We start from the raw sequence: 25,007 nt of genomic DNA, 5'->3' as shown, positions 1-25,007 counted from the left end.
GTGGCATGGTGGCAAGGTCTCCATGCCCTTTGCTAGGCAAAGGCTAGATGCTGGGTCACGGCCCCTTCCATGTGGCTCCAGCCACCACCACAACCTGCAGCTCCCACTGTGGCTGCTCACCAAGCTGCTACTTGTATTCCTCAACATCTGCACCTGGAGGGAGTAAGGCATCTGCCCTGGGAGGTGGGCAGCCCAGCACACGCTGGGAGGGCTCATGGGAGCTGGTTGCCACCTGGCTTGTGCAGCCCCTGAGGCCAGGAGGAGCTGGGATGGCTGTGTCCTGCAGTGAGTGCTCCCTAGCAGCATGGGATCCCTGGGGCAAAGAAACACACAGCACCCGCAAAATGTGGTTCTCCTCGGCTCACCCTGGCTGCTCCTGCCTGGTTTCACTGCCTGCTGCCCCAGCTCCTTCTGTCTGAACTGGGTGTTGCCTTCTGCCTTAGCCAGCTCCTCTCTCTGCCTCCTTCACCTCTTTGCAGGCTGAGGGCCCAAGCCCTGCTCATGATATGAGTGGGACCTCATGGAAGTCAGAGTGATCTGGCACAGGTCCATGGGTCAAAGCCTGCAGAACCACCCCTTTAGTCCTGTGGTGGCAAATCAGGTTAATTTTTCTTTTCTAACACCCAGGAAGCCCAGTCTGGAAGCGGGGCGTGCCCGGTTCGTGCAGCGCCAAATGCGAGGCAGGCAGACGCAGCCCACAGGAGTTGAAAGTCAGCGTCTCTGGCTGTAAAACAGCAGCTCAGCACTGGTTGCTAAATGGCCTGTAAGTACTTACACCCACGTGGGACTGAGGGTGAGGGTTGTGGGGCAGCAAGAAGCAGAAAAGCAAGGGCACTTTTTGCAGTACGGTGGGATGCACTGGCCTCAGGGCCCAGCAGTGCTGCAGGAATATCTCTGGGTCAGACACTGTGGGTATCAATATGTCCTTTACTGCCCCTGTTTTTGGTGCTTTCAAGGTTTCCTTCCTTTGTTGCACTTGGCCCATCTCTGATAGGTTGGCCAGAGCATTTCATTAGCACACTGGATGCAGTCACAGTGTATGAAATGAGACAAGAAACATGTACTGGTGTTGCCATGGGTGAAAACATTGCCTCTCAGCATTGTTGCAGGAGTACTGAAGCATCTCTCCTGCTTCCCCCACGCACAACCCAGAGATGTCTTTACCTTTTCCCATTCCTCTTGTATAAATGAAATGAAAATGGCATTTCTGCACATCCGTGAGGTGGTAGGTGGGTACCTGGAGCAAGCAGAGCATCCTGTCCTGCTGACAGAGGGGATCACTTCTTTTCTTGCTACCCCACCATTTTGTTATGTATTTACAAGCCTCTGTCACATCTTATCTCTCTCTCATTGTGCACTCACACTGGAAACCTTGAGATAAACCTGAAAACGCCCTGCTTTGTTATGTTGGCATTTGTGACTTGTGGGTGGCAGGTTATATAATGTGCTGGTTTGTATCCACTCAGTTACAGTGATTAGCTAGCAAGTGACTGGGGTTATTTTTGCTTTTAAAAGCAACAGAGATCTATAGTGGGCTCCCCCAAAAGACAGAATGTGTTTGTTCCCCTTTGATTGTTGCTGACTGGCAGCAATTTTTTGACTTGCTCTATGCTTTGAACAGTGTCCTCCTTCTTGCAGTGTACCTGTTCTCTGAAATAACCCCATGGCCTAGTGCTGTGAAATGCAGGAGTGTTGCTCTGGCTTATTATGCATTTCAAATGCATCTGCATGCTTTAGTCTTAAAAAAAGATGTATGACTCTGTTCATGTTGTGATTTTGTCCTTCCTTACATTCATGTTCTCTGGTGAAAGCAACTTCAGGAGGAGCCTGTAACTTTGCTTGGCAGATGAAATGAAGATGTCCATATTAAATGAACCTTGAGCAAGCAGCAGTATATGTTTGGTGAGCTGCCTGCTGTAATTGAAGTGTGTACATGAGAGGAACGGAAGCTTAATTAGTTGAGGGTGTATAGCGGGGCAATGATAAAAAAAGCAGAGCAAGCAGCTGACAGTCTAAGCAGATTTAGACATAAAAATGGAACTAGAGATGAGTAAGCTTGCATTGAGAGAAATTCTCAAGACACACACTGGGGCAGTGCTAATGTGAAACTCTTTTCAGGTCTGCAGCCTGACTCAGATGGCAGCAGGAGCACACCTCAGCAGAGGTTTTGCAGGGATGGTGTGAGTGTGTGTGTCAAGAGGGACTGGAAAACCACATGTGAGCTTTTGAGAAGGTGGGCTGGGTCAGCTGTGATACCAAAAATGTTTTTGTTGGTGTTGTTGAGTCCATTGCACCAGGGCTTTCTGTCGCTGAAGGCCTGCCTGTGCAGACCTTAGTAATGGAAGACAAATGGCTATGGGAAATTACCAACTGCCTCTTGGATGCAGCGTGTTTATTTGGGAGAACATGGGCTGGCAGAGATTGCTGTTGTTGCCAGCTGGAGTTGACTGCTCAGATTTGGCATCACTGGACGTGGCAGCAATGCAGAACAGAGCTGTGGAGAGGAAGTTTGGCTTTATGTCGTCCCTGTGGAGCAATTGACTGTTAAAGAGTTTGTTTCTACATTTCCCATAAAGAGTTTTAGTAGTTTTTCCTATCACTCTTGGCATTCTCCTTTGGCTAAACTGGTGTGGTGCTGCAGGAGAGGCTGATGTTTGGGTTCCTTGTTCTCTTGTTCCTGTCTTCTTTTAGAGGTGCTGGTCTTAGGAGGTCTCCCAGCTTGAAGATACAAACACTGGGGACATCCCTGAAGAGGACAAGGCTAACCCAAAGGCAGCTGCTGAAAATGATGTCTGCTGAACACTAGTGCAAAGCTAGGCAGGTTTGGCACGTGTTCGGGGTTTCTACTTCGGAAGAAGTTTGGATTGTATGTAATTTTGTTCCTGGCACCTGAATAACACAGCAGGGAATAAATGAGGAATGTGCGGGAGCTGAGCCGTGGTTTTAAACCATCCTCTGCCCACGTTGGGAGGCTGAAACATATCCAAACCTGTGTGGGCTGTGCCAATGGCCAGCATTAAAAGGTGTTGCTCTTTGGGGACATGGGGGAAAGGGACCCTTCTTTCCTTTTGGACCCTTTCTTTTCTTTGGTATTTCATCTGTCAGATGCAGGTGGCTTCCTTCTTTTTAACTGGCTGAAATGAGGGTTTTTGAGCTATGGAGCTGGCTTCCCATCAGGATACTGTGCTCTGCACTGATCCTTCATTTAATATGCAATGATTTCAGATGTCATTTTCTGTTAGTGGCTGACGGAGGGGGACTCGGTGTGGCACAGTGAATATAAAAGAGAGGGCTGTTTTCCAAGGAGGTGGGTCTGTAGCCATGTTGCTCTGACTCTGGGGAGGTTGGCCACTAGTCTTGGCCTTGCTTCATTTTCGAGCTCAGCACAAGACAGTGGTTATGTAGGCAGCATTCTCACATTTCCCCACTTCTGGTGTGGAGTCCATGTCCCTGTGTGCTGCCTTGCTGCTCTGCCTGGGGGAAGAGCCCATGCCACCTCCCTCTCTGCACAACAGGCAATGCTGAAATAGCTTTTGAAGGCTGCTGTTTCCATGCTGGGAGGCGGAGGAGCTGCAGCAACCCATTAGTGAGGACAGGTTGGCTACTGTTTGCTCTTATTGTGTAAATGAAACTTCCGTGCCTTTCCAAGGGTGAAGGGTAAACAATAAGATGTGCTATCCCCTGACATGAAAGAACTGTGTTACCTTGGCTCAGTTCAGCCCCCACCAGAGACATGAGGAGAGTTGAGCACAGCAGTAATTACCTTGCAGGGCAGACAGGGGCTGGAACAGGAGGTTGCTCCCTTCAGCCAAGGCAGGAGAGGGGAATTTGGCCACAGTTGTGTCTGCCTTGCGCGGGGCACTGGCAGAGGCTGTCTGGGACGCGCTCCTGTGGCAGCTGCCACCTGGAAGTGGTCCTTGAGATTGCTGCCATGGGTCTCCCAGTACCACAGCACCGTCCAACACCAGCTAAGGAATGCTGCTGCAGTGCTGCAGAGCAGCAGGAGGAAAAGGCAAGGGCAGCACTTCATGGAACAGCCGCAAGCATGACAGCAGGAGCTGTGCAGGTTACAGAAATGTGAGATGCTGTGTCTCCTGTGCTAGAGGAGAGGAACAGAAGTGATGGGAGATCTAGTCCCCCTCGCTGATAATTTCTTCTGATCCATTCACTGTGCTGAAGATCTATATGCACACTGGAGCTGCCTGCCTTTTAAATCAGCATACTTAATACTTGCATCATTTCATGCTCCTTGTCTGCAGTTCTCTCTGCTCCCAGGTTGGAGAAGAGACCTTATCTGACTGCTTTTCTGTCTTCTAAGGTTTGGAATTCAGCCTTACTCCAGGCTGTCTGTACGAACAGCACCAAATTGTGGTCTCGTGGCTCTGTGCAAGTGTGGTGTGACTCTGGGCACTGCCAGGCTGTTGTTTCGTACCCCTGCTAGGCCATTTGCAGGGAAAACAAGATAGCTGACCTGTAGAGGTGAGAGTGCCATGCCTTCTGTGGGGTGTGGGGAGCCTCACTCAAGCTCTTCAGCCTCTGTCCCAGTGAGGCAGGGCAGGAATTGGTGTCTGGAGCCCCAGGCAGTCCAGCCAGCGTGTCCTTTGCAGCTTGGGGTGCCTTAGGGGAGCAGTGAGCTGGGGGCTGCTGTGACACGGTGAGGGTGCTGACTCTCTTCTGGGTCTTCACAGCAGGGAGCAGACCATGGCTCTGTGCTGCAGATGTAGGAAGGCCAGGGGAGTTGAGAGGAGGAGGATGACAAGGTGGGTACTTTCTTCTCTGAGCTGAGGGATGGGTCATGGCTTTAAGGAGCTGGACAAGGTAATTGGGCTGCAAATGCAAGCGGGCTCGAGTGAGAGGCTGTCATCTCTAAGTTGTCCTGGCACCCCAGGGTGCCTCACTATGCCATGTGGGTGCTGGTGGCCCCAAGGAATGCCTGCCCTGCAGCACAGGTGCTGCTGCCCTGGTGAAAGTAAAGCAGGTGCTGGAGCTGTGAGCCTGGTGTTGTTCCCCTCTCCTTCTGTCTCTTGGCTGTGCTGGTGCCTTCAGGAACATTTATGGAGGAGGACAGAGCATGAGAAAATACTTGATCCATTATCGAAGGACTCTCATGGAGACATAGGATTCCCTGTGTCCGCAGCACAGCAGCGTTTCCGAATCGCACATATTAGAGGAGCAGCCCCGGCATTCCAGATGCTCGTCCAGCGTGATCTTGCCTGGAGGACAAATGCTTCCTCGGGAGGCGCTGTCCGCAGCATCCTTACGCCACATGCAGGCTTTCACAGTGCCTGCGCGTCAAGAGCGGATGCTGTTTGGCAGCGCCTCGTCCCGATTCCCGACAGCGCCCTGGGAGCCGGCACTGGAGCTTGGCTCCGCTCTAGGTGTGGCCAGACGCTGTTTTTAGCTGCTTGCTGCGGCCAGGATGGGAGCTGGTGGTGCCCTTTGTGGAGATGATGCCAGCACGGGCATCCCTCTCTCTCCGTGCCGCAGGCTTTGCTGAGGCAGCGTGTGTGGAATTGGTAATGATCCTGGGTAGGAGGCTGCCTTGCCTTGTCCGTGTGGGAAATAGCAGGGAATCAGAGCTGCAGGTCTTGTGGTCACCTTGCACCAAATCCTTGAGAGAAGCACTTCGAAAACCACTCAAATTCTGTAGGTGTGGTTGAAAAAAAGTCTCCAGCTGCGGGGCTCTGGTGCCTTGCTTGTTACAAACCGTGTGGAGGATGCTGCCTGCGTGCAGCAGCTTAGCCCCTTGTGGCCATGAGGAGCTTGGTGCCTTGGCACCTGCTGTGAGGATGCCCTTCTTGCTCTCAGAAGAGGGGGGCTAAGGAGGGTGGGTGCCTCAGCCCTCTGTTTTTACTTTGTTCTTTGTTTCTAGCAGGTATGGATGGGAAGAAATGCAGCGTGTGGATGTTTTTACCTCTTGTCTTTACCCTGTTTACATCAGCTGGATTATGGATAGTGTAAGTTATCTCCTGCTGGTTATTTGGGAGGCTGCTTCTCATTAAGGAGAGCCTTTGGGGATGCTCTGCCCTTGAGCTGCTGTGGGGCTGGGAAGGCACATGATAGGAGCAGGGGCCACTCTGTGCCATTCGTGGCTTGAGGTATCACATTTTTATCCCTGAGTTTCTGTGCTCCCCAGGCCAAGTTGCTGACCTTGCTTTCTTCCTGGTATGTGCTACTGGGAGCTGCCTGAAAAGAGACAGCCAAAAATGTAAAAATTTCCTTTAATGACATTTTCTTTGAATGACTCAGCAGAGCTCTTGGAGAAACACTTAGGCCCTGCTTTGGGGTCGAAATTCAAAATCTGCAGCCTCCAGCACCACACTGAAAACCTGCCAGCAGCTTAATGCTGACACCTCACTTTTTCCCTAATGCTTCTTACCAAAATGCATGTAAGACGTGCACTTCCCTGAGCTGGGCTCTCTCCAAGCGTGCAGGCAGATGACTGCAGCATGAATTTGGGAGTGATAAATGTGTGCTCCAGCTGAGAAGCAGTTATGTTGTAGGATGTGGCTTTGGCCACGGTCCATGGATGCTGTTTTTCAGCAGCAGGGGCAGCTTAAGCCTTTTGTCTGACCTCCACTGCTTGCTGTTTTTCTTGTCCCATCCACTCTCTATTAAAACAGCTTTTGTGGATGGAGTACCATAGTAAACCTGATGAATCAAAATGACTCAAACTAAAAATGAAAACATTCCCCTGGCTGGTTGTTTTTAAAGCAGCTCAGTTCAGTGACCCTGTTTGTCTACTCAACTGTGCAAACCAGATGCAACACAAAGGAAGGCACATGGACTGAGAAATAATAAAACTGCCTGCTTGGGCAGAGAGAAACTCCAGCAGATCCTGCCAGTGGGCTTGAAACACTTAATGTGTTGTTTAAGTGATATTTAGAGTGGAAGCTAGGATGAGGTTACACACTATTTCCTTTTTTCTTTTCCCTTTTTCTTGACAGGTACTTTATAGCAGTGGAAGATAACAAAATTCTCCCACTAAGTGTACCAGATAGGTAAGAGCTGTTTGTGGGCTTTATGTTCAATCCCTTGTTTCTTTGAAATAATGAAACAATTACAGCAAAATGGGAAAGAAAACCTTGAATCTTTATTCCTGTGCCTGTGTCTCTTAGGAAACCTGGTCCCAAAAGACCGCCTTATATAAGGTAAATGAATTATTTTTTTCCAAGTACTGCTCTGGTTAATGGTTGCTACTTATGTGTCTTTGCCATCTTAGAGTTACAATGATTCACTTTATATTTTCAAGTATTGCAGGTGATGCACCTCCTGCAAGCTGTGTGTTTAGTCAAGTCATGAACATGGCAGCATTTCTAGGTAGGAACCACAACTGGAGTTTCTTTCTCTCTGTTTGTTTTAAGAGTCACTGAAACATAAGTAATATCCTGTACATATTCTTCTTGAATGTGATGATGTGAAACCTTTTGAACTGTATGTTTCATTGCTGCTTCTTCCCATTGCAAAGGAAGAAATGTAACAGGGGAAATGCAACCTCCAGACTGCAAATGTGTCGTGGGAGGCGTGATGGTAGGTGACTGTCTCGGCCTTGGTGATCATGAAATGGTTGAGTTTAGAACTTCTGCTGTAATGAGAGAAAAGGAATTTAGGGAATCAAAGCAGAATTGATCTCCTAAATTTCAAGAAAGCAAACTTTAGGCTCTTCAGGGAGGTACTTAGCAGAATATCTCAGGAATCTGCTTTTGAGGGCTTAGGTGTCCATGAGGGCTGGTCAGTCTTTAAGAACCACCTTTTAGAAGCACAGGAGCAGGCAACCCAGCTGTGTGGGATTATGCTCAAAGACTGGGGCAGAAGACCAGCTTGGCTTAAGAGGAGAAAGCCATTATATGGTCTCTGGAAGAGAGGTTAGGCTTTGCAGGAGGATTGCAGAGCTGTGGTTTGTATATGCAGGGAGAAGACAGGAAAGGCCAAAGCTCGGTGTGATTTAAAACTGGTCAGAGTTGTTTCAGACAACAAGAAGAGTGTTTTTAAGTGTGTCAGTGGCAAAAGGAGGCCTGAAGAGGATGTTACACAGATACTTGTTAGAGGCTGTAACCTGGCTAATAGAGATGAAGAAGAAGCTGAGGCATTCAATACTTCCTCTGCCTCAGTCTTTCATAAAATGCTGATAGACCTTGGGCTGTCCAGTCCTCTGAGTTGAAGGACTGCAAGTGTGGGAGCAGTGGCTGTCCATTTGTGAGCACTGGAACTGTCAGGGACCAGATGTATCAGCTGAATGCTCACAAGTCCCTTGGTCCTGGATGGGATTCATCCCAGAATACTGAAGGAGGTAGTGGATGTTAGGGCAGGACCTCTCTCTTTCATCTACCAAATGTCTTGGGATTCTGGAGGGGTGCCTTGCTGACTGGAAGCCAGCCAGTGTTATTCCAGCCTACAAGAAGGGCATGAAGAAACACCCTGAGACCCACAGACCTCTTGGTCTAACCTCAGTTCCTGGAAAAATTATGGACAAGATGATATGGATGCATTGAAAGAATGATGCAATCACCAGGCACAGTCAGCAGGGGCTCACAAAGGAAAGTCCTGTTTAACAGATTCAACATCCTTCCATGATAAGGCCACATACGTGGTGGACGAAGGGAAGGCGTTGGATGTAGCTTTTCTGGATTTTAATAAGACTTCTGACACTGTCCCTCACAGCAGCCTTCTGGAGAAGTTCTCCACCTGTGAGATCATCAGGTTCACAGTGCACTGGGTGAAGAACTGGCTGAAGGGCAGGACTCACAGGGCTGTAGAGAAGCTACATCTGGCTGCCATCCAGCCACCAGCCTCAGGGCTCAGTTCTGGGGCCAGTTCTGTTCAACATTTTTATCAACGATCTGAATGAATGACATGAAGGCACCGTTAGCAAGTTTGCTGGGGATCCCAAACTGAGAGGTGCTGTTGACTCTCCTGAGAAACCAGGTGCCTTCCAGAGGGGTCTAGATAGCTGGAGCATTGGGCAGTGATCAATGGGATGAAATTAAACAAGTTGAAATGCTGTATCCTGCACCTGGGACAGAGTAACACTGGGCTCAAGTATAAATGGATAAGAGGATGTGGAATGGGAAGTGTGGATCTCTTCCTCCTCAGATCCAGTGACAGGATGTGGGAATGGTTCAAAACTGCTCCAGGAGGAGTTTAGACTGAACTTTAGGAAGCATTTCTTTACTGAGAGAGCTGTCAAACACCAGAATAGGATTCCTATTGAGATAGTTGATGCCCCAAGCCTGTCACTGTTCAAGAAGCATTTGGACAATGCCTTCAATAACGTGCTTAAACTTTTGGTCAGCTCTGAATTGGTCAGGTAGCTGAATTTGGTGATTGTTGTAGGCCCCTTCCAACAGAAACAGTCTGTTCTGATCTCTGCTTTGTGGGTAAAGTCAATCTTTCCTCTGCTGTATTTGTGTACTTCTGAGAGCTGCTTTTAGCTTGTATCTCTGACCACCTTAGTTATGTCAAAGCTAAAGGAGAGGAAAACTAGAGAAACATGCTAGAAATGTGGGAATTACTGAAATTGAAAATGCCAATGTTTTGCATGGAATGCTTTTAATACCCTTTTGTCATTCCCATCAGGTTTTAGAAAAAGATCACATAATTTCAGGAGTCTGTATTGTAGAAATAGAAATTAAAAGTTCCTGTACATGAGCTTGAGTAGTCACAGGTGGCTGTCCCAAACAATTGCCTGGGGATAAAAAATAGAAATCCTCTTTTTGAGGGGGAACAAAGTTCTCATTTTTAAGGATTTGGAGTGGATTGATTCACTAGAGTAATTGTGAGAGAGTAAATTCAACTGTCTTTTACATTCTGGGTTAAAGTGGGTGGTTTTCACTTACAGTGCCCTTACTTTTCCTAAACCACGTTTTCAGTATTATACCAGGGGTTTTGGGGAAAATGCAAATCTAATTTGCTAGAGGCATCTATTTACAACAATATGAGCTGTGTGCTATCAAGTTGAGCACGAGCATAAGAAGGTGTTTGACAGCAAGCAAATTTCCCTCTTCAACTAAATTGGTTTTTAGTGGTCTGGCTTGAATCCCATCTGAAGGGCAACTGTTTGCCTGGCTTTCTGTGTTGTTCCACGCACCATTCACTAGGGAGGGCAAGAATACACAATTTGAGTATCTTCTGGGGTTATGCCATGCCATACAATGTATGATACAGCATATCTATCATGTATAGTATACCACAGTGCTTGGGGGAATTGTTAGCTTGGAAGGAATGTTACTCTGTTCTTCATGGAAAATTAGTGCAACATTTTGGCTTATGTTTGTGGCAACAGAACTCCAGAGGAGGAGAAAAGGCAGGGGATGTTATGGCAAACCCTGCAGAAATATGTATATGCCATTCACATGCTTTTAAATACCAGTGGGGTTTGACATACGTTCTCCAGCAGAGCTCAGGACTCGTGAGTGGAGTGAAGCAATGCAAGTCCAGGTGCCACTAAGTGAATGTATGGTGTGCTGGGAGCTTCACAGGCAAGCAGGAAGGTGTTCTTCCCCCAGAAAATTTGCAGACAAAGCATAATGAGAAAAATAAGTCTGGAGCTTGCTGTAGCTGGATTACGAGAGAAATGCTTCCTGTGCTTAGTCTTGTCCCTGATTAAATGGGAGGGGGCCGTGCAGAAACACAAAGCTTGCCAGCCTGCAGGCAGAAAGAGGAGGAGGGGCTGTGAGGCCCCAGGCAGGTGTTTGCTGCAGCAGGTTCCACCTACTGATGCCCCTTGCCTTGTGTTTCCTTCCCAGCGCTTGTTGTGGCTGTCCTGCGCTTCATTCAGCTGAAGCCAAAGGTGCTCACCCCTTGGCTGAACATCAGCGGCTTGGTGGCTCTGTGCTTGGCCTCTTTTGGGATGACCTTACTCGGCAACTTTCAGGTACTGCTCTGCAGGCTTGGACTGCTCTGTCTGTGATGTGACTTCCCTGCTTTCCTAGCGGATCTGCTCGGGTCCTTGAACGGCCCGTGATGTGAGCCTGGGAAAAGCACGTGGCCCAGCCTTCCTCTACCTGCTCTGCACCTCTATCTGCCACTTGTGAGCCGAGATGAAGGGCCACAGTGACTTTTCACGTGTCTCCAGCAGGGTTTGCACCTGCATGCTTAGACCTGAAAGCCTCAGCAGGAGCCTCCTGAATCTCTTGAGCCCTGGGAGTCGGCACAGATGGCCCTGGGTAAAAGGGTTGAGCGGGAAGTTTGCGGGCACATCTGTGCAAACAGATGCACAAATGCCCATATAAATCTAGCAGACAGCTCGGTGTCCTTCTTTTAAAGCATATGCTGCTTTAAATCCACCTCCTACTGATCTTCAGACCTGCCAGGAGAGGCACACAGCAGAGGAGTGCCAGGACTTCTCTGGATGTGATGGGTGTCTGGGTGAGGGCCCTCCCATTCTCCCTCTGTCCTGTGATGTTATAGCAACAAACATCTGCCACATCTGTAGGGATGGGTGTCCCCTGTGATCACGATTGTGTCTGTCAGGGCTGCAGTGAAAATCAAGGTGCTAGAGTCAGTGGGGCTTGGGTTTGACTCTGAGGCTTTGTCTCTCACTGGGGTGCACATAATGACCCCCAATAATGGCAGGAACTGAGAAAGGTCAGTGCAGGCTGGCTGCTTCCCTGGCTTTGCATGACAGGGACCCAATACAGAAATGGTACTTGTTTTCTGAAGGGTGAGGAGGATCTCTTTGGATTGTACAGTTATTGAAGGAACTTGGTGTCCTTTACAGTTGACTTTTTTTTTTTTTTCTTTTTGAATGAGGTGTGAGATAATTTGACTTTCATGGACTTGGTCTTCCTAACTCCACAGCACAAGCCCAAAACCCAGGGTCTTGTTATTTCACAAAAGCTTCCCAGCTAGGAATTATGAAGCTTGTGTAACAGCTTTGTCTACCTCTGAGAAGAGTATTTCTAGTACAGGACAGGCACTAGGAAATGATTTTGACCTTGCCTTCCTTTTTTCAGTCTTCAGAGCAAATGATTGTAATTTAACAGTAGATGCTTTGAATCTTGCCTGGCTATAAATTCTGATTATTCTCTGATATCTGATTCTAACTATCCATTCTGTGTTAGTTACCTGTATCCTTTCTTAGATCTTTTGCCAAACATGAGACCTTAATGAGACCTTAGTCTATGCCTGTCCCTGCCTGACTGCTGAGCTGAATGTGGCATTAAATCATATTTCTGGAAAATTATACATTGGGTGTTTTAGAGGGACATTATAGCTGTGAGTCCCTTGCAGTGCTGACCATCTTGGGAAAGGCAGCTCAATCCCACTTTTTCCTGAATGATTATTTGGACTTACTCTTGAAAGAAATTCAGTGTAGAGAGGAGGGGAGGCACAGCAACTAGATTGTTGTCCTGCAGATTGTGTCTTGTTTGATGGATATTTGTTTAATCATCAAACAGGAATTAAGGCTGCAGGAAGAAGTTACAGACTGTTGGTTTCTTTTCTAGAAAAGCCTCAGAGGCAGAGGGAAAATGGAAATTGTTTGGCTTAAGTCCATGCTGGACTTTTTGAATGGATTTGCAGGCTCAAGGGGTGTTTTTGCAGATTCTTGCTAGTTGAACCTGGCTATCCTTTTGCCTTGCAGTGTTGCACAGTCAGAGCCCTGTGGGACAGGGCAGCCCAAGGAACAGGAAAGCACTGACATTCCAGAGAGGCTGGGTTCATGTTGCCTCTGACCCCAGTGGTCGAGGATGGACAGAAGAAGAAATTTGGTGGGAGGAACTTGCCAAACCAGGAGCGTGTATTTGTGTTTTGGCTTGTGCTAGCTCAGGAGAGTGCCAGGCTTCTGCTCCCTGCAGCTGGCACTGAAGGTGCACAATTTGCATCCATTGCAGGGAGCTGTACAAGACCCACAGTGGGTTGTCCTTGCCTGCCCTGGCCATCACTTCGAGCCAAGGAAGAATTTATTTCTGAGCTCTGCATTTGTGAGTCTTGTCAGCGAGCTGTGGAGACAGTCCCCAAGCAACTGCATTTTCCACAGTGCTCTTGGGCTTTGGGCAAAAGATCTGCTTGACTGTGACAGCTGTCAACTCACCTTGGTTGCGTTACACGTTACACCTCTGCCAGAAGAAATGATACAGCATCTCTGTCTCGCACCCCAGTGATCCCCACTCTCCCCTACCCCTCCCCCAGCAGCAATCCAGTTAGCTCTCAGATAATTCCTCTTGTGTCCAGGCAATCACTGGTTTATCTGTTCCTAGCTTTCCAATGATGAGGAGATCCACAACGTGGGCACATCGCTGACCTTTGGCTTCGGGACACTGGCGTGCTGGATCCAGTCTGCCCTTACCCTCAAGATCAACCTGAAGAATGAGGGGAGGAAAGCTGGGATTCCACGAGTGGCTCTCTCAGCCAGCATCACCCTCTGCGTGGTGCTCTGTATCCTTTTGTTTTGCTCCCCGGGAAGCCAGGTATTGCGTATGTTCTGCAGCACCTCTTCTCACACCTGTCCTAGGATCTCAAAGCATTTTGGAATGCTAATCAGTCTTTCTTCATGGCACAATCCTATTTCAGTGCCACACTGTGTAGAGTGATGCTTCCAGATTTCACAGAAAGGGGCAGTTTTTGAGGTGATCTAAATAGAAGAAAATATTTCAGAGTGTGGGTTGAAAGGTGTTCCCATTGCCTGCGGTGGGTGCAGTGATCTGATCCAGTTCCCACTGGGAAGCTCCTGGCAGGTAGGGGCCCACAGCCAGATCTGTCCCTGGCTAGCTGGATGCTCAAGCAAATCACTGATTTCTCTGCACCTGAGTCTTCCCCTCTGTAAACGTTTATCACCCTGATCTGGGATCAGGACGCCCCGGTCTGTAGAGGCTGTTGTGCTCCATGGGCATCGTTGGACACCTGACATCCCTTTCATCTCTAGCATCACATTCACACTCTCCTCACGATGGCTGGATGGGTCTGACTTTGTTCAGATTTTTTTCCCTGTTGGCTTTCAAACTTGTTGGTGTCTCTGCTCCCACTTGTTCTCCTTGACTTTCCTCTTCCAGATTTCATCCTTATGGCCCAGGGCATTCACATGCATGCTTCCAGGATCCAGTGGGGCCTAGTGATGTGCTTCCTGTGCTACTTTGGCACCTTTGCAGTGGAGTTCAGGCATTACAGATTTGAGATAATTTGTTCTGAGTACCAGGAAAACTTTCTGAGCTTTTCCGAAAGCTTATCAGAAGCCTCCGAGTACCAGACAGATCAGGTGTAGCCTGTCCTCTGGTAGGGGGGAAGGGGGGCAGGGGTGGTCTCATGGGTGAAACATGACCTCATTTACACTTTTTTTTTTTTATGAGCTTGTTTTCATGTGCAATCATGATGGTATTGCCAAAGGGCTCTGAGGGTGGCTGTCTCACTAAGAGCCAAACAAACAGAGGTGTCTGCTGGGAGAGGAGTGGATCCATCTCAGCGGCAGCATGAGAGAGCACAAGGTGCTTAGTTTGTGCCACCAGTGACTCTTTCTGAGTGGCTCTGTCACACTCCTGTTGCTCAAAACTTTCAGCAGCCTTGCAATGCCCCTGTGAGGCTGGTCCCACTCAGCCCACCCTGCAGAGAAGGAGGTGAAGGAAGCAGACTTCTCCTAACAGCAAGAGCCTTCAGGAGTCACCTCTTCCCGAGTCACCAGACTGCATCTTCCATGTGTTTCTTGGCTTGTTTTCTTTGCTGCCAACTTGGGGGAACTTGGTAGGGGGAGCGAGAGCAGCTGTTCCTCCAGAACCTGGAATCAGACACAGAAGACCCCAGTGGACTGGCTTTTATGGCAAGCAGGCAGGCATTTCTTCCAGCCTGGAAAGCAGACGATGTAAATCTGGATTTGGCAGGAACTGTGCTGTGATCAGGAAGTGAGGCTTAGCTGATGCTGCCTTGTAGCCAGGCAGATCATCCCCAGGCCAGAGGGGGTGACACAGTGGGATGCTGTGCTTGGCTTCCTGGTGGGCACTGGTAGGAGTGAGGTGCTGAATTAAGATGAGAACGTCTGTGTGCTCTGAAGACGACCCAGAAAAGGCTGCTTTTTCCATGTGTAGTGCTTCCACCACACATTGTGTATAGCATTTCAAAAGCTTTTTAATTTTTTTTTTTTTTAATGTTCACTGAGGGGGAAAACATTGTGTTAGAGACACCAGGCTTGTCTGCCATGAGAAAGTACCAGTGCTTCTGGACACAGGGTTTGGTTTTGCTCCTTGTGCAAGCCAAACTTCAGACATGCTGGTTTGGGCTCTGGGCCCCTCAGTGTGGCCAGGCCACTTGCCCTGAGTGGAGCCTGCCACAGGTTTGTTTAAATGGGCTTCCAAGGTGCCAGGAGGGAGTTGTGGCACGGAGGCTGGCTGATCTGCCTGAGGGCTGGAGGTGTGAGAAGGGAACAGGCAAACCAGAAGGGCTTCTCCCTCCCTAAAGGGAGGTTCTCAAACAGAAGGTCTGTTTTCGGAGAACAAGGAGCTCAAAGCCCATTTGGAAACCTGATTTTGGGAAGGCTGCTGTATTGCCTGGGTAGGGGAGTGATGGGAATTGCTTCTCATGAACATGGCTCCTGTTTTCCTCCACAAATCAAGCTCAGCTTAGTTTCACATCTTGTCTGAGCTGCAGGAAAACAAGCAGAAATTTAAATGGTAGGAAAGGGCACTTGAAGGGGAACTCGTACTGCTCTGTGGCATTTCTGACAGAGAAGGAAAAGGCAAAAAGGCATTCAGTCTTCTGCAAAGGTCACACTGAGAGGAGAAACAGTTGAGACAAACTGTGTGTTAAGTAGAAAGCTTTCAGCCAGCCCTTTATTTCCTGTGCACCAAAACTTGTTCTCAGGCAGCTGTTACAAGTCCAGAGCATTTTTGGCCAACAGAGTGTTGTTGTGGATTGCTGAAGGCTTCCTCCTTGTAGCAGTGTCATGAGTGGAAAGCTTTCCCAGAAGGATGTGCTGAGAGTGGCCAAGGACACAGCAGTGTGAGGTGCCAGCTCCCTAGAGGCTCATCCAGGGAGCTCCTCCTGGGCAAGGACAGGAGGGGACAGTCTGGAGAACATGCAGGTGGGGATCCTCTTGCACTGGCACACACTCAATCCATATGGAGCACAAAATAGCAATTTGTTGTAAGGGCGTTTTACTGTAAATAGTCCACTGTGTCTTTTTTTCCCCCTAATTAATTAATACTTTCAGTTTATTATTTTAGCTTTTGTAATTTTATCAAAGGAAAAAAAAATTGTGTGGTTATTTTTTTTTTCCTTTTGCTCCTTTTCCTATATGCAATCCAAACTGAACTTCAGGTTTTTAGTGATAATTCTGTACATTTCTTAGAGTATTTCTAACAGTACATTTCAGTACAACTAAATGACAGCTGATGTACACTAAAACATGACCACTGAATAAAGTGCTTTTATGGAGAAAGTGAGCTTTATTTTTGTCCCTACCCCAAGCATAGCTTTCTGATGGCAAAAGTGAAACAAAAGGTATTTATTTACAGTGTAATGATTAACATTATCACTTAAGGAAGCCAGGGACCATTCAGCCATGCAGATACACTTATTTTAACAGCACTAATTAGCAGGCTCTTTCTAGGAGCAGGATCACACCCATTGCACAGCCAGAAAGGGATCTGGGCTAGCTGCCCCACAGCCTGGCCTGCTACTATTAAATTTTTAGAAGGGCCATGCTGGCACAATATGGTTTCCTTCCCAAGTGCTTGTCTCTTCATTGTTCTTTACCCATCAGCCTCCCTCGACAGGGAGAGCTGTGAGTGTAGATCAGAGCTCAGGAAGGCAGCATGCACATCTTTTATGGCTGTGAGGGCAAGACACCGTGCATGAAGTGCCAGCAGCAGGGACTGGGGAAACAGGATTTCAGACAGGAGCTTCTGACTGCCTCTGACTCCACTAGCACCACGTATAACCTACCTGTGGCTCTCACTCCTGCACTGAGCCACAACTGAAATCCTAAAATGGTCAGGGAGGTAGTACAGCTTCCTTGGCAGGACAAGGCTGCTGCCTTAAAGAGAGGACTGGGGAAGGTGAAAGCAGGAACACAGTGTTCACAGGTTTAGAAATAAAATAATAAAATTTGCCTTTTAGGTGCTGGGATCACTGGTGCTAAGACAGGAAGGCTAAATGCTGTGATGGAGTGAACACAATGAAAGCAAAGTTGTTTTTATTTACTACATTAGGAAAAGCTCTATGACCACCTGATCTACATTGGCACAATTTAGGTAAGCTGAAAAGGTCAGGGGTTTAATTCTCATCAAATGCAGCAGGATGTCTACCCTCAGGAGCAGTTTGTCAAGGTTTGCTCACAGCTGACCAGTGCTATGAACGTGTGACTGGGTGATGTTGGCTGGAGGAAGAGCTCTGTGGGTCAGTGCTGAGATACTTCAGAAATGCTGTCAAGCTGACTTTGGGGTCCAGAGAGTTGCATCCCATAGCCCAGCACCATGATGCAGCAGTGAAGTGTGTCCAGAATATAATTTTTAAAGCTGTATTTATATATACTTGACTTCATTCTGGGTAGGCTGGCTGTGGAAAGCCCCTAAGCAGCTTCCATATTCAAGTTGTGCTGTTTTGTACCTAGAGCTGCTGCAGGCACAGCCGAGATACACATTGTTCCTCGTCTAAAGAGCCTGTCTGCAGCAAGGGCTGGCTTTTTCTGTAGCAGCCCAAACCTACTGTATAATCGCCCACAGCTGGCATTTTCCTTTGGGAATCCTAGCTGTGAAAGTTTTTGACTTAGCCAGAAATCCTATCTGCGGGGAGAAGCTCACATATCCCCCCGTGGTCCCCGGCGCTCCCTCTGGGACAAGGGGGACATAAACCTTATTTGCAGACTGCTTCTAAAAATGACAGAGCTCATGGTGGGACATCCAGCACCAGATTTCAGTGGATGAGTCTGGAGGAAGCATTCCCTTAGCTAACTGCTAGCCAGGAAAGGGGAGGAACAGCAGGGCTCATGGGTGCTGCTCCTTGCCCTGTTCCCAGCTCCAGCTGGCAGCAGGCCTCTGTCCTGCTGCACAAGGGACTCCACACCGTGCTCTCCATCTATACCTGCCTGCACGAGGCCCAAGACATAATGTGGATTTGGTTTGAGATTCTGATGATGGACAAAATGACCTAACACTTCACAAGGACAATTAGGTGAAGCACAGTCTTTTGTGCGTGCGCCGCTTTCCCTAAGCGGAGGAAGGCAAGAAAAGTTCGGTGAAAGACGAGATGAGGCTGTAATAGGATTTCTCATCGTCCGTCAGTCCCGCGTTGCCCGGTCTGATCACCACAGCCACGTGAGTGTCCGCCTCCTCGGCCGCGTTGGCTTCTGAAACAAACAGAGCGGGGACAGTGGAGGTGACAGCTGCTTACTGACCTCTTCACATCAGGGTCCCCAAGGCTTGAGGGTGCCCCAAAACACTCGAGTGCTTTTAAAGGCTGACACTGAGAAAAGCAGCACGTGGCAGGGCTCTGGAGAGGAACCAGCTCCTGGCAGACCTGCTGTGGATGGCTGTAGCTGCAGGGGCGTGGACAGGAGCTGGCTGCCTCACCATCCCCTCCCCTCTGCCAGCTGATGGCTGTCCAAGGCTCCTTGCAGGCAGCACACACCATCAGCTCGATTCCTGTCATGAGGCTGTGGTCAGCCTATGGCATCTGTGAGTCAGACAGCCCCCTCCCCCAGTCATTTCTCACAAGCCTCTTTTTGCTCCCTGAGCACAAAAGGCCACTGGAAGATGATCCAGGGAAAAGGAGGTAACTACAAGCTCCCACCAGCTCTGCTGCCAAGGCTGGGAAGAAGGTAAGGACTAACTCTGGGGGACTGAGCTGGCTCGGACTGAGACCCAGTGCTATTTCTGCCAGAAAGATGTTTCCAGCTAAAGCAGGAAATTAAGTTAGCTTCTCAAGCCTGGCTTTCCATGGGTCAAGTGCTGGCAACCTGAAGCAATGTTTTCCTGCTGCTGAACACAACCTAACCATAAGTAGCACAAAGAACCAGCCACGTAGCAACACAGCAAACACCATCATTTCCCCTGAGCACTGGCCAAACCACTGACCCTGTTTGTAAACGGGGTGTGCTTCAGCTCTGCTTCAGCACTCTCTCCTTCCTGGCTGGTGCAAAGGCAGGTTTTCTACTTGACCTATTTTCCCTCATTGCAGCGCTGCACATGGACATCCCGCTGCTGTGTGCAAGCCCGGGTGTGTAAAAAGAAGGGGGATGACAGCAGCTAGAGGGAAGGTGCTGAAGCATTTCTGGGGTGCTTGTAAGAAGGCAGCAGCACACCTCTGAAAAGCACCTGCCTTCCCTGCACAGGTGAGAGCCAGTAGGAGTGGCAGGTCACGTACCTCGAGGGACATCTGTCAGGAAGAGGATGTTGTTGGTGGCACATCCAATACTGGCAGCAATCCTCCTGTAGCTCTCACTTTCTACCTTGGGGCCTATTTTGGTGTCAAAGTGGCCATCAAAGAGCTGAAAGAGAGAGAGAGAAGCACAGGCCATTGCTGAGTGCCACCTGAAGAGCAGGAATAAACCTCCCTCCCTCCCTTTCTGCCACAGTAACGAGGGGTCGGTGCAGCCATGCTCTCACAGTGAACTGCTTGAGCTGAATTCCCATGGATCAAACCCACTGCCCCACCTTCCTGTCACAGAATTCATCCACAAAGCGTTACAGCAAGGGCGGCTGTGCGAAGGGAGCGCTCTGCAGGGGGAGAAGCTGTAAGGAAGGTGGTATGGTTATCTACCTCTAGGATATCACCTTCTGTAGAGTATCCAAACAGAAGCTTCTGGGCTTCGACGCTGCCTGAAGAGTAGATATAGACCTTCATCCCTGCTTCCCGCCACTTCCGGATGGCTGGAACAACATCCTCGAAGATTCTGGAGCAAAACAGGGCAGCAGGTAAGGGCAAACCCAGAGGCACCTGGAGGGACATCATTAGCCAGGCACTGTGACAATTAGTTTTGTCCCATTAGTTTGCAAGGGGAACTTCATTTTCGATCTGCTCGGGGCTCAGAACCAGGTCTCTTCCAGCAGCAGGTGCTGCAGAGCTGGGCAAGGAGATTTTAGAGATCTCACTCCTTGAATGCAGCCAAGCAGGCAGCTTTCTCCACAGTTTTTGGGTCACTGTAAGACAATTTAGCCTTGTTTTTAAAAACCAAACCAACAGGATATGTGTCTTTGGGTTTTGTTACTTTCTCTGGTGGATGTTTACATTTTTCTGTGAGCTCATTTTCTTCTTCCTTGCTCCTCATCTGAAAAACACTTTGTGAATTTATGGGCTTATTTTACTTACTTAGAGACCTGAAATACACAGCTTAACCAAGTATCTCTTAAGTAAGAAGATCAGGCTTAATTTCAGTTGTCCCTACTTATGCACCCCCGTGTTGTGGCTGAAACATAAAGAGGAACCTGAAGACAAAAAAGAAGTGGAAAGGCAGGAAACACACAGGTAAAAGACAAAGCAGGAGGAAACAACTGGAAGGGTCTGACCCTTCAATCCTGGCTTGTTTACACTTGTTCTAAAATACAAGTGCAACCTGGGGATAAAAAAGGCAAGACAGAGAACTGTAAGAAGCTCATACTTGTGCCTTAGACTATCGGTTTAACAAGAAATCTCTCAAATATTGGCTTATCTGCTGAGCTAGCGATGCTACTTGTATTTGTAAGTGGGGCTGTTCCCAGGAATAGCTTATGCAGCTCTTCTGCTAATAAACTTTCAGGAAAGATGCTCCCCCCACACCTGCCCCCCCCAAGGAGGGGGCACACAACTACTCACACAATTACTCACTCTCCTTTGACGTGCCCGGTGGCATAGGCTGCCCTCCACATGTGGCCCTGCAGCTGCTTCAGCGCCGTGGTCTTCCTGTCCAGGGACATCTGCCAGTGCACGTTGTCCACAACGGCCTGGATGACGCGCTCCAGCTCCTCTTCCCCACTGCCGCTCTCCAAAGGGATCGGCACGGCCCCGTCCAGGCTGGAGTCCTCCTGAGCCTGCAAAGTGGCGTTAGAGCACGGTGTTAACAAGGGTTGTGGGTTTGATCCCCTGTACAGGCTGTTCACTAAAGAGTTGGGCTTGCTGATCCTTGCAGGTCCCCTCCAACTGAGAATACTCTGTGATTCTGTGCAATCATCCAGGATAAAAAGAGGAGAGGGAAGAGGTGGAGCACACCTCTAATGTAGGAAAGTGATCTAACACCTGCATCCATGCACCCCTGTGCAGGACACTGCTTGAACTGCTCTTCACACAAGGGGTCACATCGTTGTCTGAATGCTTTTCTCAATAGAAAATTGAGACAAGTTTAGAAATACTTGCTTGCATTGTACTTTCCAAACCAAACAATTAGCATTACTGTAGCTGTATTGTAAATACTCTAATGAGAACTGTGCTTGATTAAGTATTTAATTACTGTAATTAAGGCAAAGAAGCAAATGCATGTGTTGGCTTCAGCCACAAGTTTCAAATTGATGCTGTGTTCCCTGTACAGAGGCAGCGTCCACTGCCCTGTGTGGAACAAGTGCTCTGCCATCTCCCTGTGCTGCTTCCCAAAAGAGGTTTGTATTCAACAAGAGAAGGGCACAGTGCAGGCAAAAAGCTGGAAAGTCTTGGCTCAACAGCTGCCCAGGGGCTGTGAAGACCAAGGCGAGCTGAGGGAAGCTGCTGCCCGCCATGCCCAACCCCAGGCTTTGGATGGGGGAGAATCCAACCTTCAAGGCAACTGGCCTCCATGGATGAGGGCAAAGAGAAAGGGACAAATGTGGGGTGACCGGGAGAGTCCAAGTGACCTGAAGCCTCAGGCATGCTATGAAAATGCAGAGACATGGAATTACTCTGTTACTTAACCTGTTTCCTCAGAAGTCCGACATCCCGCTGGCACTCCTCCTCCTCCCAGTGAGCACGCAGATACTCCTTCACGTTGTCTTTGATGTAAGGGAACAAGGTCTCCTGGCAGAAAAAGAGGCTCCTTTAACCTGGCAGAGGTAAGGCTGACTGGCTTTTAAAGGAACCATTCGCACATGCTGCTGTGTACAGTTATTTCCCCAAACTCAAGCTTCCCCTACAGTGCTGTAGCTGGTGAAACTTCCTGCCAAGGGCGTCTGCCTGGGCACAGGACTGAGCCAACATTGGGCCAGGATCAGTGCAGGTGGATTTTTTTACACAAATGTTTACGTAGCTGAAAGTCTTAAAGCCTGCGATGGAAAGGCAGGTGATAACTTTTCCCGGGCTTGCCAAAAAATGCCTCAAGTGGCACATGTGACCCCACACTCCCACCAGCTGAGGGGTACAAGTCTGACAAGGTATGTACCCTGAACAGATAAGTTATGCTACTGTATTCTTGATGGGGCACTTGTCCAAGCAAAGGTCATTCTGAAAACACGTCTCAACCTCTCGCCAAAGCTAGAGGACCTTTTAAAATGAAAAGCCTGGTCTGGTGACACTGAACTCCACAGGACAGTCTTGCAAATGAAATTAAACGGGGTTTGGGAAAAGCGCCACAGGAAAATTACAAACCTTCACAGAGATCCCAAGGGCAACCAGAAATAATTACAAATTGCTCTCATTAGTGATGTTTCACGAGTCAGAAGCCACAAGCAGCCACCGTGCATCTCCGGGTACAGGAAAAGCCTCATGTCAAGGAGAAGGGCAGGGAAGTCCTTCCTTTGGGTAGAGAACTGAGCTTTTCTTAATTGGGAAAAAACTAACCTGAACTCACCTCGCCTCAAAAAATGGCCCATAGTTTCTTGTGCCTTTTTGTATGTCATCTTTAGCTTGTTACTGAATTAAGAAAGCAGCGGTCCTGAGATTGTGATGTGATGACAGAACTGCAGGATTTTCTATTGCTCAGATACTGTATTTTTTAATAATACTGTATTTTTTTCTAATGCTGTATAATTTAAAAACAATGCAAATTGCTTCAAGAATTACCACAAACTTGCCTAGGGAAATTAAAAGCTGTGTAATGCCCCCACTTACTCTCATGTCCTTTACTTTCAATCTATCTTTTAAATCATGGAAGAAATTAAAGAGAATCCACTGGGAAATGCAGCTGACCTGCTGGTTTGGTTTAACCTCCTTTACAACTCAGATGTCAAAAGGACCCAATTGTTTTTCGAAAGCAGTGTTTCATACTCTTGTGCTGGCTAAGAAAAACTCCCAAAATGACTCTGAAAGACCAGTGGATTCTGTGATTTGGGCGATTTTAAAAGGGTAAAAGTCTTGGTCCACTGGCAAGTGCATAGGTCTGTGAACTAAGAGGGGACACCCATGTGACAGCTGGAGTAGTGGACAGCTAGTGGGACAGATGGTTTATGGATGTCAAGAGGGATCCCAGTCAATGATGTACTAAGTTTAATAGGCCATGAGTCTGTGTGGAAGAAAGATTCCAAATACTCTCTTTTCTAATATCTTTCCTTAATCCACTCATCAACTGACTCATTCTATTTCCTTACTTTGCAGATTCAGTAATTCTAACATTAGAGAAAGGATTAAATAAAATTGTTTAATATTGAAGAATAAAGTGTCCGCTGAACCATCAGTGGACCTTTCAAAGGCAAATAGAGGTTAACTGAAAGACTTGATGAAATAACTCGTTCCAAGCATTTTCAGGGTTTCCATCAAACTGAATTTTATTCAGAATCAAAACTCATTTGGCCTCCCTGCAACAGAAAGACTTTGGGTGGAAGCCCAGAGTCTCAGGTGCATGGCATGTTGTTTGCAAAACAGCTTCAAGGTGGACAGAAACAACTTAGTTGCTCTGTTAGATGTTTAGTAAGAAACCTGAGCTGCCCAAAGGGTTTGAATTGAAAGATATTGAGGGGAGGGAGGCAGCTGTAATGCCATCTAGGCCTGTAGTTTCTTCAGGAGCACTGGAAGAACATGGGCAGGAAAGATGTAGGTCACGCTGTTCATCTGTTAAACTGTGCTAGCAGAAGCCTCTAGAAAGCCAGGCAGGAGCCTTCACCTGCCAAGTGGGTCACAAAGCACCTTTGCAAGCCGCTGGCTGCAAAGATCCACCAAAAGCTATAATGTCTCATTAACCTGGAGAAATCCAGGTTAATGGACGGCAGGAGGAGGGATACATCTATCTGTTCGCTGTTTTAGCAAGCCGCTCCCTCCTGCGAACCAAAGCCTCCCGGAGAGGAGGGACCTCGGCTAATCACAATTTGCGGTTCTCCAAGCGCCTGCGGCTCGCAGACTTCCCAGGCCCCTCGGTTCCGCACCTAAACCAGCACTTCCAGCAGTCTTAAGCTTTTTCCTCGGCAAGGGAAGCCACTCGTGCATTGGCTGCCACTCCAGTCCCTGTCGCGAACTCCCGGTGTGTCCCCTCCGCTCCCCCGGCACACCGGAGGCACTTGGCTGTACCAAGGGCTGTACCCTTTTTCCGAAGGGAAAAGGCAGCGGATAACCCCGACAATTATCGATTACTGCAAGTGGTTAATTACTGAAATTAAGGCCAAGGAGCACCGTACTTCAGAGAGCTCGCACTTGAGGCTCCCTGCAGACCCGGGTGCGGTGCTGCAGCTCCAGCCATCAGCGATGCTCGAGGGCTTTTCCCGGGGGAGGCTGCGAGCCCCCCCAAATGCCCTACGTGCACGAAACAAACATGCATGAAACAAATCCCCGACGTGCCCGGATCTCCGCGCTAGTGACCTGCTCCCCAGCCCACCACAGGGGCGGCCGAGCGGCAACACAAGGCGTATTTGCTCGCGAGCATTACTCGGAAAAACGCAGAAAACGGGTCACGGCTTTCGGCCCCGGCGGCACCTCGGCCTGCCTTGAGGCGAGCTGCCGGGCCCGGGGAGGTCACGGTACGAAGGGCGACGCTACGGGAGCCCCCCGCGACGCCAGGGCTGGGCCGGGTCACGACAGGAGCGGCGATGCTACCGGAGCCCCCCGCGGTGCCGGCGGCCAGCGGGTCTCACCTGGACGAAGGCGATGGGGGTGGTGGTGCCCTCGATGTCCAGCAGGATGGCGCGCACCTCCGCCGGCACCGGCAGCACGCCCATGGCGGCGGCGGCGGCGGCACGTGGGGCGCAGCGGGGACGCGCGGCGGCGGGGAGCGCCGCGCC

At 48.9% G+C, this 25,007-nt stretch overlaps 2 protein-coding genes across 10 annotated transcripts in view; one reads left to right on the top strand and one right to left on the bottom strand.

The window, feature by feature from the left end:
- Window positions 1-16,363, top strand: part of TMEM150C (transmembrane protein 150C) — a 25,805-nt gene extending 9,442 nt beyond the window's left edge. For 5 of the 9 annotated variants that reach the window (XM_053941814.1, XM_053941815.1, XM_053941813.1 and 2 more), the window contains 8 exons: window positions 628-763; window positions 5,873-5,957; window positions 6,948-7,001; window positions 7,119-7,151; window positions 7,253-7,320; window positions 10,746-10,873; window positions 13,200-13,377; window positions 13,992-16,363. In XM_053941814.1, coding sequence (XP_053797789.1) covers window positions 757-763; window positions 5,873-5,957; window positions 6,948-7,001; window positions 7,119-7,151; window positions 7,253-7,320; window positions 10,746-10,873; window positions 13,200-13,377; window positions 13,992-14,200 — 762 coding nt within the window. In that variant the 5' untranslated portion in view covers window positions 628-756 and the 3' untranslated portion in view covers window positions 14,201-16,363. Of the gene's footprint in view, window positions 1-627; window positions 764-5,357; window positions 5,379-5,476; window positions 5,517-5,872; window positions 5,958-6,947; window positions 7,002-7,118; window positions 7,152-7,252; window positions 7,321-10,745; window positions 10,874-13,199; window positions 13,378-13,991 lie in introns of those variants that run through there. The other 4 variants (XM_053941817.1, XM_053941820.1, XM_053941819.1 and 1 more) reach the window with 4 other exon arrangements.
- ENOPH1 (enolase-phosphatase 1) lies at window positions 16,343-25,007 on the bottom strand. The gene is made up of 6 exons (XM_053941811.1): window positions 24,861-25,007; window positions 21,781-21,882; window positions 20,728-20,930; window positions 19,684-19,816; window positions 19,288-19,411; window positions 16,343-18,271 (listed from the first exon to the last, which is right to left on the bottom strand). Exons 1-6 carry the CDS (start codon window positions 24,942-24,944, stop codon window positions 18,132-18,134), a joined length of 786 nt encoding a protein of 261 aa, XP_053797786.1. The 5' UTR covers window positions 24,945-25,007; the 3' UTR covers window positions 16,343-18,131.

Source organism: Vidua chalybeata, chromosome 4 (genome assembly GCF_026979565.1).
Source record: "Vidua chalybeata isolate OUT-0048 chromosome 4, bVidCha1 merged haplotype, whole genome shotgun sequence".
Taxonomy (NCBI): Eukaryota; Metazoa; Chordata; class Aves; order Passeriformes; family Viduidae; genus Vidua; species Vidua chalybeata.
The sequence above is the reverse complement of the archived record's forward strand: the minus strand, read 5'-3'. Positions and strand labels throughout refer to the sequence as shown.